This window comes from Semicossyphus pulcher, unplaced genomic scaffold (genome assembly GCF_022749685.1).
Source record: "Semicossyphus pulcher isolate SPU_LCO1_2020_fin unplaced genomic scaffold, fSemPul1.0.p SCAF_2, whole genome shotgun sequence".
NCBI lineage: Eukaryota > Metazoa > Chordata > Actinopteri > Labriformes > Labridae > Semicossyphus > Semicossyphus pulcher.
In genome coordinates this window covers 9702521-9720295 of record NW_027211693.1, presented here as the reverse complement: position 1 = coordinate 9720295, position 17775 = coordinate 9702521, and the positions used below count along the sequence as shown (strand labels likewise).

The following is a 17775-nucleotide window of genomic DNA, read 5'->3' as shown; positions in this document are numbered from 1 at the left end:
GCTGGCAGGGTGAGGGGACGAGACTCCGCTGTTGGTCTCAGTGTCCCAATGCAACAAAAGGGCACCACTTTCCTGGGTGGGGAATGGATCACAGAGGTACTACAGCTTCTGGCTGATTAATGGGACCTATCAGGAAATGCAAAAACGCACTGCCTGTGTGTAGAAGTGTTCATTTATATATGTTAAGGTGTGCTATTGTAATATTTTGGATTTATGGTAAACGCACAAGATCACATTATCTCCTATATTTCAGTATTTGTAGCGCCTGAAAGGATTGACCTATAACACTACAGCTAGCATAGATCAAACCACATTATGCATTCTATACAGATCATGATGAACAACTTTGGCCGTGAAAAGCTGCACGAAGAAACAATATTAGGTCTTTTTCCTGCAGGGTCTAGACAGAGGTAGAGGATATGAGAGATAATATTTATTTCAGCCTTCCCTTAGAGGTCACATTCACCTGACGAGTCCTGAATGATCATCCTTACTCAGCCACACTGATTGGATTTATTCTTGAACTTGCACTACTTGACTAAACCTCGTCGGGTCGATTCATTAACAGTTTATACATTTACTCCCTGTGATGCAGACTAAATGGGAACAGATCGTCTCAGGTACACAAGGGGCAAAGCCACAGCTTTCAGGAAACAGATAAAGTGTTTGTTATACTCCCACCGAGGGCAAACCTTAAGTAGCCACTTTCTTCCGTCTGCGTATGCAAATTGAATCGGAGATTTGTTGAATGTGACGAGAAAAACAATTCAGTTTGGTTTATTGAATTGCGCACCATTAACCGGGGGTAATTTAAATGCTGCAGCCCGTTCCCTTTTATTTAAACTGTTTGTTTTTTGTCCTCCACAGGCTTGACTCACACCAGAATGGGAATTAAGACGCTCGCCATCTTTCTCCTCGTCCTCTCTCTTTGTCTAGAGGGAGCGTCTGCCAAAGAAAAAGGAACAAAGAAGGGGAAGAAAAAAGGGAAGCAAGTTTACTGTCCATCGTAAGTATGGGATAACAACACCTTGGGCTTAAGACACATATTTTTGAATTTGAATAGAACAAGATAATTGTGCCGTAATAATAACGACAAGCGCTCAGTGAAGAAACCCCTCCCCTTGTGCCCTCATCCCAATACTTGTACTGTAATTAACCTACCACATGACCCGCAGTGGTCACCGCAACCCCAGCAGGCCCGGCTGGGTCTGTTAAAGCTCTAGGTACCGCACAATGTCAATACTACAATAATATATGAAGTACAAAAGAGAATAATAGAGAGAAGAGTTATGTTAGAAAGAAGACGGGAAAGGCAGAGCCAGGGTGAGGTGCCCTGTCCGGGGCTAGCACTCACCCCCTTTGGATCGGGCTGTACGCTCATATATGTACTTCACTGAGTATTATGGCAAATACTACATGAAGTAATGACAGCATGAAAGCGCCATGGGTGAATTTACTGAACAGTTTTAAGGTGGCTATCTGCTCAAAAGATTTCTAACTGAAATATGTTCTCATGATCTTAGATTTACTGCAAGACGTAACTTGTTAATGGGCTCCTCCTCAGCGATGGAAGGTGGCACTATAAAGTTGAAGGACTCACAAGAGACAGACTTTTAAAAAGTTGTAGAAATCGATGCAGCAGAGGATTTTATATTCTGACTTTCAGTCCCTGAATCAAGATCCAAAAAACACTTATATTTTCAACAATCCAGCCGACAATATCCTTTCATTAGAATCTCCTTTCCTGAGACACATGCCTTTTGAGCTCCAGTTCATAACACTGACTTCCTGTTATGAAATGTGTTTGTAGTTTTCAAGCACGATCCAAGATAACGCCGGTCACATCACCAGGGTTTTTCTCTCAGGCTTGACAAAGCTCTAGAGCCTTAAGCCCTTTTCCCACTCGTCCAAAAACCCGCTTTGCTTAGTGGGAAAGGCTACAATCGGCATTCAGACCTGAGTCAAATGAGTCTGCAGTAGACCCGGGTAATTATCACCTCGGCTCCGATCGGCATTGATGGGAACACAAAACATGTTGACACGCTAATTTCAACCCCCTTTCCGGCGCGATGCTATGCTCCATCGGTAACTTCTGCAACTCGTCATGTCGTCTTGTCATCTCAGCTACAAATTCCGCCTGTCTCCGTCCGAGCACCGCTTGAACATCTTTCCAAATTTGTCTGCGCCAAGTTTCATACACAGACTGAATGAGTAATAGAGACCTAACCACGGTGACATCTTAGCTATTTACTAACCCTGTTTCAGGTGTGTTTGTGACGTCAGACTGTGACGCAGCAGAAAATAGACCGACAGGAGGATACTCCACTGGGAATGGGAAAAGAAACAATCGGCATCTATAAGCGGGTCTTCCCGTGACTGAAAAACCTGCGTCAACGTTCTAATTTCGGTGGGAAAGGGGTATTAGAAGACATTAGTTGTTAGTCTAAAGCCATTTTCACATGAACAGAATCAGATCCTGGCTTGCCGTTTTATGTATGTAGCAAATAGCAGAACTTTTGTCCATGTCAGATATGTTCTTCCAGGTAATACACTGTTTGGTCGAGGTGAGGGTACGGCTATGGTGTCAGGGTACAGTGTGCAAGATGAGGATGATGAGTGTTTTGGGGTTGATACCAAAGCAACATGATTTTGAATGTGTCAGAATTATCACTCAAAGATTGGAAAGCAATACACAGGGAAACAGAAAAGAGACAGAAGCAGCTCATAACGTCTGTAATATGCCCACTTGCTCTCTGTGAATGCACATTACCTGCTCAGTTCACACATCGGCTCAATTGGACATTACACAGACCTCTTAGTTCGAGGCAGGCAGGGTAAAATCTGTTTAATTTCTGCTTCAACTGATGTGAACACTTGACAGGTATAGTTGAAAATGGTGGAGCTGTCCTTTCATGTCCTTTTGAGGTGCCCCACTGTTGGCAGTAAAGCATAACTTAGACTATTTTACACCTGATGGATCTTACTCTCCGGTCTTTATCCTCGAGTCATGTTTAAACAGATCTTGCCAGCTGCGCCGTACCCAAGCTGCTCCAGTCTGATGTTAAACTCTAAAAGACAAACCACCAAAACATGTGGTAATAAACATCTAAATATTTGCAGTTAAGACATGTTAAAAGATTCACAGCTTCTTGTAGAAAACCGATGGTACCTTGAACACAGCTTAAATACGTAGTTAACCTTTGCTGACTGTCTGATAACATCTGCAAGGTGAAAGGAAGTATTACATTCTTAGTAGATTTTTAGGTGAATAAACTACCAAGATAAATTCTGGATGTGTCTCATGAGAGAATATACATCAACATGTCCTGACATGCCTGTGAATTGTCTCCGTGCAGCGGAGAGGTGCACCCTCTGCTTCCTTAAATGGTAAAGAATGGCTCGACAAAAATACTTCCTGAAATGAGGGTGAAACCTTTTGATGTAGTAAAAAGTATTGGCAAGTGTAAGCTGTATGACATATTTCGTGTGTAGCACTGCGGATGCCTTTGTGGATCAAGGAAACCACTTGGTTCCAGTTTAGCTGTTGTGCTTGAGGTTGTCAGAAGGGTCTGGTAAAAGAGAGGAAAAAAGGAGGTTTAGTGGATGGGAATTATGTGTTTCACTTTGATCAGAGGAACCGCAGAACATACACACACTGCGCTACATTCCTGCGGAGCACTTTAACTCATCCTCAGTGCATGATAAGGTTTACATAATGATATGTAAAGTGCTTTGAGAAGGGGAAATTCTCTGGCAGGAGCATTCATTGCCACCCACACGGAGGCTTTCTGTTTCTCCTTTCTCTCCTGCCACATCCAGGCCTCCCCTCTCTCTCTCTCTGTCCCATTGTTTTTTCATCAGTCAACCTCAGACAACAAATGATGGCTGGCAGATTGCCTTCGAGAGTCACCACGCTTTGTTATGGGGATCATTTTCAGTAGACAGCTGCTTTTTGCTATTTTGCAGGATGTTTCAAATGGAAATGTACACTTTGGTTTTAATAAAAGTAGAAACACTGAAAAGAATACACTGTTTGTCTTGACATGTAAAATACTCTTTGTCACACATGGGGCAGATTATCTGATTCCATGCTTACAGGATGTGTCTAAAAAATTGGGGGGATATATTTTTAGTTATATCAGTTGCAATGAATTTGTTTCAAGAAAAGTTTTTCCTAATTTAATAACTTATTCTTAATAGTAGGATTATTGTATTGAGCATTTGGCCCATTTATTCTCATATATGCTGAGACAACCCCAAAACAACTTAGACAATCTAGCCACAGCTGTATCGTGTTTAGTGCTAATGCTAGCATGCTAACCTGCCAAAATGGTACACATGGTAAACATTGCAGGTAAAGTAATGACATCTATTGGAGCTTTTTGACAGCAGGAACTTTCCCCAGGAACTAGGAACCTTTTGGGGAACTTGTGCGTTTCGATAGCAGGAAGCGGGGTCTAAATTTAGTTCTGGTTTTATGGATTAACCCCCTGAAAAGTCCCTGCTTGGGGGGTAGTACTTTCCAAAGGTCCAAGTACTTGCACATTTTATTTCACTAGCCATGTTTAAAAAACTGCAGCTGCGAGCTCACTGTATCGTGCTTCGAGATTCAGAGAAGAAAGCTTACAATCAAAAACAGCACAAGTTGAATCTCCTCCATGCTAACAGGCTAAATGTAGTGTTGCACAAGATAATGATGATACCGGCCCGTTCGTCGACCTTCATCTTCTTCTTACCGCCACCTACAGGACTGGCGGGGTAGTGCAGTTACTTTTATTGCTTCTCCGTATGTCATTGGCCTGATTTGCGTAATCTTCCCGGGACTTTAGGCCGCTGTGGAAACGCAGACAACAAGTTCCTGGAACCAATAGTTCCTGGTACTTTTAATCAAAAAGCACCTTATTTTTATGTTACCTTTAATGTATTACACAGCAGTCATAACATGTCATTACAGGTAATTTGAAGGCCTTCTAAACATGTTAGCATGTTAGCACTGTCACTGTAACAATATGAGCATGCTAACACTAGTTTCTAGATCAAAGGGCAGCCTTACTGAGTGGCTAGCATGGCTACAGATGTCTTGTTGTATTAGCTGTATGTTGACCTAACACATTTTTACAGTTTTCTAGTCAGAAAGTGTTAGCTGATTGTAGAAGTAGGTTAAAAATGTCTGCCTGAAGTCAGACATGATCTGAAAACATCTCATTTGTAAACCTTCTAACATTGCCTGTGTGGTCCAAACGTTAAAGGCTAATGACTGCCCTGACTGGTTGTTCTCTCAGGTTATAGTTTAATCAAAGAGTATACAGAACAGGGGTGGGTGTACTGTACATCTGTACTGTTCATCTGTCAGGAATTTGACCTGCTAATGTAATTGTGCCAACAGTTGCCTCTCCGTCTTTTTTTTTCTTCCTGCAGAGAGCTGACATCTGAGGATCTGGCTCGAGTCCCTGAAAATTCAACCAGTAACATCTTGAACAGGTTACTGATCACCTATGATCCCAGAATAAGGCCCAACTTCAAAGGCAAGTCTCTTTCCCTCGTCATCTGTCTCTGTCTATTTTTAATTTATATTTTTGCTGCAGTGCCGTCATGCTAATTAAGGAAACTAGTGAACTATGAATATGTAGCTCCAGACGTAACAAAGATGATGCAGGAACAGGTATCTGCATAAATTGTGTTAGAGACATTAATGAAAAATAAATGTGCTCTTATACATGAACTTGCATCTATAACATGGGTTACAACACAGTTACAATAAGCAGATGTTCTTGGCTTGTCTGTCTTATCTCTCTGATAGTTCAACATGGTGTTGATGGACAAACACAGGCTGTTTAAGGGTAAAATCTACGACAGACTTAGGTCTTAACAGACAACATATGGTGTAAAATGTGTATATTATATTTGAACTTTTAGTTAAACTATTGCTTCTACATACTTTAAAACCTTTTACTTGATGTTAATTTAGATACTGAATATTTTTTCCCCTTCCAATCTTGCTTTCGACATCTAGACTTGAGTATTTGCTGATAGTTAGTAGCTTCCCCTTCAAGTGCAATACATAAAATATATAATCCTTATTTCATTAAAACTGTATGCTACTCAACCTAAATGGTTGTAATATTATTGCTATTTTTTTATGGCCTGGCTCAGTTCACTGAAGGAATGTTAACCTATAAACAAGCCAAGTACCTAGAAACAAGCTAAGCTAACCGGCAGCTGACGTCCTGTTGCCCCCCCAAACAGCGTCAGACAAACCATGTTTAAATACACGAAGCTGCTTTGTTAAGTCTTTTAACAGTTAAATATATTTAACCTTTAAATTTAAAAACCTGAGCTTTACAATGTTTGATGCAAAACGCTGATTGCTAATGTTTTGCTAGCTTTGGCTTACGTTGCGATCTATGCTAGCATCTTACCGGTGCATCGCATGATAATTTATTTTAAACCTGTTCTTCTTTCTTGTTCTGTAAGAGTCGTTAGTGGCAGGCATACAATTTATATTATTGCTGTGTAGGCTACAGTTTTAAAGAGGAAGAAAGAAGTTTTTGGGTCTAATAAATTGCTCCATTGGTGCAGTGACTGGACAACTCACCGATCGTGCATTTTAAGTTATATTGGAGACATGTCTGATCCTGGTGTTGGTGTTATCACTGAAATTCAACAGAAACAAAATAACAGCCTCTTCCTTTAAAATCTGCCATTTTCTTTTATTTTTACTGTCTTCAAGTCTAGATCTTTACAGTGTTTAAATTCTGTAGGGAGTTCGCATGCTCCAGTCACAAAGACACAGCCATAAAAATAACAAAGAGGTGACTGCCAAACTCTCAGTATGTCTGACTGATAGACTTTCCAGTCTCCAGGTGGGTCCTCACAGTTAGTTTTTATCCTCTGGCACTTGGCAGCAGAAGCTGTAACAGGGGACTCGATGTTTGATGTGTTGCGAGCAGAATTAGCTCCCTCATCGACTGCCTGCGACTGGACGAGCGGCCAAACATCTGCTCTTGATTTCAGGGTGGGCTGAAAGCTCTCCGTCCATTAACATCCATGTCATAATCTCCCAAATTACATCCTAAACTGTGCCTTGCATTACCGTGCCCAGGCCTATTAAACGCGAGCTGCTTTTACAGCCCATATAGAGAGTTTAAGCTAACACCAGAAGTGTTTCTTGAATATTTTCGTGCTTGGTGTCATTAATGCATGGAAGATGTGAGCCATATGCGACCTCCATATTATACACATTCATTTTATGAAATGCTTGATGGAGTTTATCCTGTGAAACTCCTGAGCCCCCAGTAAACACCTCAAAGGGAATTATATATTCAAAGCAGGGTGAGCAGGCTGCGTTTATCAAGGATTTTTAAAGTTTATGTAAAAGGCTGAGTGGTGCGAGATTTCCGTGTATATGTTTACAGTGTTAGCCGCGCAGAGGGGATGAGAGGGGATTTTTATTACTTGGCAATGCTGATAAAGTCTTTCACAAATCCTGGTCAGCAACACAATCAATTTAATCACCAGGTAAGTGGAAATACAGACTTACAGGGCTTTGGAAGGCATACTGACACTTGCATACAAGCACTTCAGCGCCTCACTCTCAATGCAAAGCAGCTGTAAAACACAGTGCACTCAATACTACAACCTGCTTTTTCCTGTTTTCTAAATGCAGGAATTCCTGTGGAAGACAGAGTGAACATTTTCATCAACAGTTTTGGCTCCATCCAGGAAACGACCATGGTAAGAATTCACATCCAGTTCCACTTTAGCCTGACACTATTGGTAATCAATAATTCTGCCAATTAGAGGCAGAGGATTAGAGCCAAAAAACTGCTTTATCCTACAAGTTTTAGGCAGAATGCATGAGCGTGCTTTCTAGACGGTATCAGGCCATTTAGCAGTGAATCATTATGAAGACTGGGTTTTTCATGCCTCATTTATCTGATGGCTTAATTACTGATAAAGAGGTGCAGTTTGAATGCAAGTGAACGGATTAAACTCAATGACAGCGCCGGGTCGACTCTTGATCACTTAGGAAAGGGAACATTCCTGAAGGTTTCTTATAATTAAGCTTACCGGTGTGTTTTAATTCGAAGCTGCTGGGAGGAGACAGCAAACATTAAGTGTCGCTCTCAGTAAATATATTCAATCTTGTAACGAGATAATTGAAATTAATGCAGAGTGACAGAATCCACAGCTTCAATTGATTATGCCTCATCAAGTTCTCCATGCAGCACAGTTTTACAGGTTACCATCTGGAGTTTTATTCCAATAGACACAAATTCTCACAGAATGATTAAAATTACAGCAACAAAACATGACTGCAACATGTTGTTTCCGACAAATCATGCAGGCAGCTCCTAAACCTGTAACAGGATGGATCATCAAACCAAATCTGATAAAACATTTAAGTGTATCTTTTCAATCCTTTACTTGGGTGTATGACTTGATATCACAATACTACTAAAACCTGAATATAAATGTTTTAGTTGATTAAAACTTTAAGAAATCAATTAATATACCTGAACTAAGACTGCAATGTATTCAAAATTCAAATTAAGCAGATTGGTCTGTGGTCCTGTGCTTCAAAATGATGGGTGCCGGTGTAGCTCAGCGGTTAAAACACACGTCCTATGTACTGAGGCTCTGTCCTCCATGCAGTGGCCCCAGGTTCGGCTTCATCCCTGGGCCCTTTGCCAGGTGTCGTCCCCCTTCTTTCTTCCCCTTTCCATTCTTCTACTATCCACTGTCCTCTCTCTCAAAAAAAAAATCATGATCTAGGTACCAATCTAGCGTCAGCTTGGCACATGCAGGATTTCCCTTTCAAGATAGCAACAATAAATAAACAAGATCCAGTCATATTTTCAAAATAAACCCTTTTGTGACTTTTGGATGTGCAACAATAATTTCCCAGTTTAGTTATGTCTCAGCAACTAAACTACCTGGGAAGGTTTAGGAAAAAGATCATGGCCTGGGTTTAAGTAAGTATTAAGGTGTGACAATACTTCACTTATGCTAAAGTCTGTTTTGTAACTAACTGTGGGCTGTGACGGTAACCACATGACCGCAATAACTTGGTTAAGTGATGCCAACTGCGGGGTGGACCCACACCCAGAGACCTATTAGCTTGCCTCCTGAAATTCCCAGGTACAATAAATTAACTGAAACTGAAATAAAGTGTGAACTTACTAAAAATAAAAGCTCTGATATTAGCAGTGAAGCACCGTTTTTCCCCTTCACTCAAACACCACACGTCACATTTCAAGGACGCTGTGGCGTCACAGAGAAAACAGACGGACCTGATGCTGTGGCCCGGGGTGGCAGTGGCGGTTAGTTAGAAAAATGAAGTACCTTTAAAGCCCTATAACACACCATATATGACGTTATTAATATAAATATGTTAACTAATGTATATAACATAACTAAAAGTAGTCATATTCCTAAAAAGTGTCAACATTTACTATTTGTTTAACACAAGGATCCAAGAAACAGCTCAACATAAAATCATGTACATAGAGGATGTTAGACTTACATTCATGTGTGTTTTACTTTGTGGCAGCAAAGGTTAAATTTAGTGCCTTTTTTGATTTGCTTCTTGTTTAAAGATTCTTTTTTTACACATGTAATAATCTGCCAACCTCAATATTTGAAGGAACAGTTAGAGTACTAGATTTTAAACCTTTGCTCTCAGAGTCCTGTCGCACTAGATCAGCAAAGTGTCTCAGTCCAAAGTTCTTCTACTTCATTTCATGAGCAGTGACGCGCCAAACAATTAAGCCTTAGATCCTATATCCTGGCATCGGACCTGCAGGAAAATGTACTCTGGAAATATTTCTTTTGGCAGCGGTTCAGAACAGTGTGTTCGCTTATAAAATCTTCCAGGGTAGAGTTTCACACCAGGACCAATTACAGAGCAGTTAGGATGATAGATGCTGAGAGTGGAAACTTTAAGACTCAAAGTAGGAGAGAAGTGGGGTTCACAGACGGTGGGAGAAAAGAAAAACAATAGGAGGAAATAAAGAAAAACAGGAAGGAAATAAAAGAGAATAAAGGAAGAAAGAGGAGGTAGGAAGAGGAAGAGACAGGAAGGATGACGGTGGTACAGAGATGGGTAAGAAAAAGCAGGCAGATGGAGAGAGACAATGACTGAAAGAAGGGCAAGAAAGTTAGCCAACATGTTAGAGATCGGAAGAAAAGACAGATGGAAGTAAGAGGGGCAAAGACAGTAAGACAAAGAAGACGAGACAAAAAGAGAAAGGAAGGGAGAGTAAATGGTAAAGTAAGAGGACAGGAAAGAAAAACTGTGAGAAAGAGAAGCCAGGAGAAAGAAAGAGAGAAGATTGAAAAAGAATGTAAGAGCCAAGACTGATACAGAAAGAGAGAGATGAGGGACTCCCAGATGGCATCCTCCATCTTCCCTCTTCCCCCTGAACGCCCAACAAAAGAAAGAAAGAATAAAGGAGCTTCTGAACAAACCCGGGAGGAGACAGAAGAGACATCTGGTCACCTCTGACGCTCAATTTATCACTCTGTGGGGTATCTGATCACAGGAAACCCTCCCTCTTCATTTACACCTCCCTCGGCCAAACACCGCTGTAGTTAACACCTCCATTTCCACTTTACGAATCTTTTCATCTTGAGAGAAATTGCGCTCAGGTTGTTTTTTTGGCTGTTACTTTATTGCTCCTCGGATAGATTTTTCCTCGTTGATTACGGCGAGCGTTCGTGTTAAATCTCTCCTGAATCGAATGCAGAGCTGGCAGCTTGATACCGAGCCAGAGGGAAGATATATTTCCCTGTCTGGGTTTCAGAAAGGCGAAGGTGTGGGAATTGGCCTGTGTCTGTGTAGGACAGAGAAGAGCCAGCAGCAGCTATTCATGCTGTCGCCTCAGGACTAGTTGAACACATTGTAGAGTGAGATTAGGTTCTGTAGACATGACAGCTTGCTTTCCAAAATAAGATATCAACAATTTGACCACTGCTCTGCCTCACAGAAATGTTCTCTGGCAGGAGACTACAGCACATATTGTGTTACTGCTTAATTTATAAACCGTCCTAAGACCTTTGTTTATAGAAGGATGTTGGCTGAGTTTTGGAAATAGTTCTGTGTATTTATAATGCACACACGACCGGAGAGGATTGCAGGATTGTTTCTTCTCTCCTCATAGAATTTGTTTATTAAAATGTACCGCAACAAATTATGTGGATAAATCTCACATTTCTGCATATTTGACAGTAAATTGATCTGTGTGTGTATCCTACTTGTTTACAGTGTTATAGTTGGTTTATGTGGGAATTGTGCGCTCAAAACTTGCACGAGGTTGGGTTTAACTCAGAGGAGAAAACGGTCAGATGGAACTTTCTGATAGTGAGAATTCACTTGAGAGTTAAAGGCAACATTCCTACATTAAAATGTCTTAAAACTGGGGTGATGTTTGTTAAATAATTTGTCTTCTTGTGCACTAACATTATATCAAAAGTTTTCAACTATGTCAAAACCCAGAAACATTTTTCAACTTTACTAAATGTGTGTTTCAAGAAATTATATTTCAGAGAGCAATTCAGGAAGTTGGATAACTGTTAACGTTAGCAAACATTACTTGTAAAGATTTCAGGGATGCACGATATTATCTGCACATTATCGGCATCGGGAGATATGGCATTTTTCTGCCGATGTTTTCCGCCCATAAAACAACGCTTTAATTATGCCTAAACATACATACAGATAAATATGGCATTTTGTACATAACCTAAGTTGAAGTACTTGTCTTACATTACCCATCTGCCAGTGGGCCACTGCAATAAGAGCAGGTATGATATCAATTCCACTACAGGGGAGACTTGATGTTCTCTGCAATTAGGTGAAAAAAAAACATGTGCCTAATATATTGGTATCGAAATTGGCAATCAGCAAAAAGGGTTGGGAAATATTGGCATATCGTATATCGGCAAAAAATACAATATGGTTGGTCAATTGTATTCGAATGAAATGACAAAACGTAAAAAAACATAATTAAAGATAACGTGAAACAACTTAAACATATTACTTTGTCCATTTGTCCACATCATTTTTGCCTGAGTTAGTTCAGATTGATTTTAATCATAACTGGTGTTTGTTTCACATTGGACACAACGACTATGATCCCATGCTACTTCAAGACATCATAATATATAGCGCTTTTCTAGTCTTGCGACCACTCGAAGCTGCTTTTACACTACATGTCACATTCATCCTCTCAAACACTGAAGTGCCCAACTGTCAATCAGCCATCACATTCACACCAATGCCTATGCCACTAGGCAGAAGTAAGAAGTAATTTGGGGTTCAGAGCCTCTCTGAAATATCACTTGCTGGGGATCGAACCTCCAACCTTCTGATTGAAAGACGACCAACTCTACCACTGCGCCTTAGCCGCACCTAATTGTTTGCCCTTTAGCGACAGATACCACACACTATTCGTTTAAATAATGCTACTGTATTTAGAGTTTTTGTTTGGGTACAGACAAAGTCCAAACATTTGTAGTAAAATATGCTGGTGGTAATTAAGTATACCTGTTGTCATAGTTGAGAGGAAGGGCTTTAGTGTCAAAAGTCCTGATATTTATTCACATATATTCTTTAATATTTAAGTAAATACAAAGACAGTCCACTTGATAGCAAGATAATTAACTGTAGATTGATGCACTATGGGGCTTGAAGGAAAAATTCACACGTACTTAAATGAAGAGCAGATGCACTACAAAACCACATTTAGGTCAGTTGGCTGTCTCTCACTGCCAAAAGCTGGCTGCAACACAAACAGTTTCCAGTCGGAATATATTATTTTGCCAAATTCATGTTACATGTCTCCAAGTATAGGATCCAACGGAGGGGGCTTTCTGTGGCCTTGTGTCCCACAGGGGCCAGACAAAACACATAAAGTATGTAAAGGATCACTGAGTTTGCAGACTGGATCACTGACTTTGGAAGCATACACTGCACTCTCAGTGTAAAAAAAAAATTGCACCATTGTTAATTTGAAAACAGACAAATGTCGGCTTTCAGCAGACTCTATACACCTCTGCATCAAACAGAGGAAAAAGGGACAAATGTTGTGAAAATTTGGAACAATGAAGGGATGGAAGCTGGAAGTTAATCTCTCACCCAGTGGACACACACACCAGCACATACAGCTGGTGTTTTGGCGACTTTATTTGACATGTCATCCATCTTCACACTCTGCATTAATAGTCCTTCCTCACACCTGGTCCCAGAACAGTTTGAGGCACGCCACCAAAGCGGGCACACAAAAAAAAGCCTCACTGAGTGATACTTTCCCACCAACAAGAATGTGAAAATATTTCTAATGAGCTCTCTAATGAGGCATTCGCTGTATCACATGCTGCTGTAGTGATAACATTTGACCCTTTTCTGTGTTGACGGCTTTGAAAGAGATGTCACGAGTGTTTTGGCAACAGCTGTAAAATGTCACTCGACACGTTAAAGTGGTCTGTTGACGTTGAAATGTTGTAGTGAGAAAATGCTGCTTGTCAATGACTTGAAAACATCTTAAATGGAGTAAAAAAATGCAGCCTGTCAATAAGGTGGAGCTGCTTCATCTTAAGAGAAAAATTGTTGTCTTAAAAAGCTGCAGAGGAAGATTTATTACTGTATTTACGCCTTTTGGAGCTTCATGGAGAGACATCTTGAACGCAGCATAAGGTTCATGAAAACAGGAAAGTGGCCCTTTCGTAGCATCTTAAATTTAAAGTTATAATCTTGAAGATTTCAGTTTAGTTCTCTTTGGCGGCACCTATGGTGATAAACGGTAATTGCGGGAGCACACTTCCCAGATATCCAGACAGTGTTGCATGTGTGACGTCCTCGGTTGGCTCCGGTTGTAACTCTTGATTTTCCTCGCTGACGGTCCCTTTCCTTTTTAGACTGTTTGCCTTCATCTGAGCGTCGAGTTTGTTTCAGTTTCTTTGGATTTTCACTTATTTTTTAAGTTGTATCTGTCGTCATCGATCTTGCAACACTTGCAGAGACCGGAAAAGTAGCCGCTTAGCTCCGCCTACCCTCTCTGGCAGACCAGCCACTGCTGGGTGGTGGAAAACGCGTCACTAACTGGGTGCAGCTTGCCATAGAATGACTAAACAGACATTTATGTAAATAAAAATCTTCGAGATTATTAATTTAAAGGGAATTTTTGCCATATTTATGTGAATGTTTGATCGGGATTTATGGTAAATGTAGTCAGTTGAAGCAATGAATTGATTAATGCATGCAAAAATGTGCAGAAGTTCTCCTGCTCATTGAGCCATGCCAGCAGTGCCTGCATGTACCAGGAGGCTTTGTGCAAAAGCAGCCGCAGCCTTTGTTGGCCTTGCTGCATTTGTTGTTCTTTGTACTCTGGCTTGAATATATTGTATGGCTGCATATCCAAGTCAACTGAAACACTGCAAAATACTTAGTTATCCATAACCTCCTCTGCACTTATATTTTACGATGCCATTCTCTCCTTTTTTTAGTGTAGTTTTGTAGCTATTTTGCAATTCAGGTGAAGGTGGAGACTGAATATCAAAGCAGAAATAGCCATCTATCTTTTGGGGCACCTTCTACGTTACTATATATTGAATGATGCCTTCCAGCACAGGTGATAAAGGAACAACAGATTTTGCAGCTGTGCCCAAGAGATGCGGAGACCATACCCAAAACCTGCAGGCATTTTTCACTCTGTATTCAGATAGATATAAGGTTTACAATCGGTGAGGAATCCCCAAAAAGATCCATAGAAAATGTGAAGAGAGATAGGACTCCATACAGAGACTGTCCGGTTTGGTCATTAGTACCTTTCAAAGCACTCAACTTGGGCCCGATATTACTAACATGACATTAAGCAGACTTAAATAATGTTTGTCCTTGTGTGTCTCTCTCCCTTACAGGATTACAGGGTGAACATCTTCCTGCGGCAGCGCTGGAACGACCCCCGGCTGAAGCTACCGACTGACTTCAAGTCAGATTCTCTCACCGTTGATCCAAAGATGTTCAAATGTCTCTGGAAACCTGACCTGTTCTTCGCCAACGAGAAGAGCGCCAACTTTCACGACGTCACGCAGGAGAACATTCTCCTCTTCATTTTCCGCAATGGAGACGTCCTCATCAGTATGAGGTAAGGGATTTGAATTATGCCATCCATCCAGATAATAAAGTATGCTATTGTTGATGTTCTTTAAGCAGTAAATGTACAATGTTAAATGGCCCTTGTAAAGGAAGTTTTGCTTCCCAAGACTGTCTTTGTATCTCATGGTGAACCATTACTGAAATAATTTAGTGGTAGGAACAGAGAGGTCTCCAGACTAGAAGACATTATTAATATAAACCTTCCCTTTGTACATTTTGGTGTCTGAAGTTTTAATTTCAGTCGTCTTTGAATTGAACTTTCCCCTCCATTTGGATCCATAAAAGGTCAAATATTTCAAAAGCTTTGAATCAAAGCCAACATCTCAAACGTGATTCTGTCTTCAAATATGACTGGTACAGTCTATGATATGATGTTTTACCCCTTGTAGAATATGTCCTCTCATTAGAAAATTAGCAATTAGCGTTAGCAATCGTCCAATCTCAGCTTAGTTGGTGGGAAGGAGGATGTGAGGGATTGGTGAGGCCTATCTTCCCAGCTCAAGATGCAAAAGAACAAAGTGAGATGGACGTTTCAAATGAAGTGTGCATGATAAATATCTGTTGAGCAGCTGTAGAGATATTGACGTTTAAAATCAAGAAAACTGTAGAGCATAGATCCCATCCCCCAGCTACAAACTACATTTATGTAGTAATAGTGACAGAAAAATGGAGACCTTGGTGGATCAATTAAACACAGCAGAACAAAATGTTGTAAGTCCACTTACAGAAAAAGCAACTCCTCAATCAATCTTTGATCTTTATGTTAAAAAAAAATTGAGTTAACTGCTCCAGGTAACCACTCCTGTAGCGTCCAAGTCAATAACAAGGCAGAATGAATGAAGTCCCAAGTGGAACAAAATGGCTATTGAATGGCATTATCAGCAGAGCAAAGCTGGCCTAATGTGGCTTTAAATACTCGTTTAAACAAGACTAAACAAACACATTGTGCTATGTAAGCCCCAGGTGCAAAGAAGTATCACCTGGAGACCCTAATGTGAAAATGTAATCATTGATCATTTGCCTTAATGCCCTGCAAATCTGCAATTGTTTACAGGTTCTTTGTGCATCTCAATCAGTCAGGGAAGGCCTATTTCTTATTTGCAAAGACTCCCTCGGTTTTGTTTCCTTGCTTTTTTTCTTTTGGGGTCAAAAAGTATTAAGCTGTAAGAGTGAAATCTTAAAAGATAATATGGTTGTTAACATGCATACACTTTATCTTTCAAGGGGCTCAATGTAAACTTGTTGGGGCTACAGCTTCACTGTGCTGTTTTCAGTCACCCCCAGAGATAATCCTTGTACATTTTTCACACGTAAATGCAGAGACATATGGGTTAACTCTTAAATCGTGTGAATTCTCAAGACAAGACGAGTTTCATCCAAACATTATGAAGCTAAAAAAACTCTTTTTCCTCCTCCAGGTTGTCTGTCACCCTTTCTTGTCCGCTGGATCTGACGTTGTTCCCTATGGACACACAGAGGTGTAAAATGCAACTTGAAAGCTGTGAGTTTCCCTATAATAATACAACCTTTAACCCCATATCAGTGAAAGTCCAACTTAAATCTAAGTGCATTATATTTGTTTCTGTTATGACATCCGTATCTGATCCGTAAATAACTCGTCCTGTTGTCTCCTTTCAGAAAATATATGTTTTAATTGTATTGGGGTTACTTGATTGCTTTTGACTATGTAAGTTATTTTAAAACAGCCAATTAAATCTTGCATAAAGAAACAACATTTTTCTGTCAGAGGCAGAGTAGGACGTCACAATGAGCCACATTAACGGCTTGCTACACAACAAAAGAGCTACAGACATTGAACAACAACCTATATTAGTTAAATTATCCCCCTTATCTATCTTTAAAACATTAAAGTACTTGTTGTACTGCTTCTTAGCTTGTCAGACAATTCAACTAACATTCAAAGAGGAAATCACACTGCATTGCAGGCTAGTTGCTAATTACCTCCTCAGTTACAACACGTTTTTACACAAACGCAAATGTCACTGGTTATCACTGGTATGGTCCCTACACTTAAATACCACTAACAACACATTGCTCGACATGTACATCATCTACAGTGCAAGTTTCTTTACTTTGTCTGCTGTTCCCTACAGAGTCAAACCAACACTCGCTGCCAGCTGTTGCCATTACAACACACTGATAAGCCCCTCCAGTTGGGGCATTTGTGATATTTGCCTACGGACTTATTTCTCCCTTTTATAATTAAAAAACCTGTTAAAAACACCTTTAACACATGGTGAAACATTCCTGACACTAAAGGGATGATTTCATGTGATTTCAGTTGGACTTTTAACCCGTCTGCTTGTTAGTATTGGGGAAGAAACAGAATTAATGAGTTGGGAATAAATGTGTTGTTTTTCATAAAATTGTTGTTCTGGGGTAAATGAAAGCTTTTTGCTTGTGTTAAGAAGCCATTTCCAGTGGCGAGCACTTAGAGAAGTGGAATAAATCATCATATTTTAAGGTTGTTGTGAAAGTCTCACAGCTAATTGAGCTTGACTGTGGTTATTGCATCTTGTTTACAAAGCAGTTTAGACCTAAATAAGCAAAATAACTTCAAGCCATTCCCACTAATGCCAAAGCCGACTTCTGAGACT

At 40.3% G+C, this 17775-nt stretch overlaps 1 protein-coding gene across 1 annotated transcript in view; it reads left to right on the top strand.

Moving 5' to 3' along the window:
- glrbb (glycine receptor, beta b) overlaps positions 1-17775 on the top strand; it is a 33368-nt gene that overhangs the window by 2367 nt on the left and 13226 nt on the right. The window contains exons 2-6 of the mRNA XM_069669669.1: positions 868-1006; positions 5419-5525; positions 7667-7734; positions 14920-15146; positions 16576-16658. Of these exons, the coding sequence (XP_069525770.1) occupies positions 868-1006; positions 5419-5525; positions 7667-7734; positions 14920-15146; positions 16576-16658 (624 nt within the window). The remainder of the gene's footprint in view (positions 1-867; positions 1007-5418; positions 5526-7666; positions 7735-14919; positions 15147-16575; positions 16659-17775) is intronic.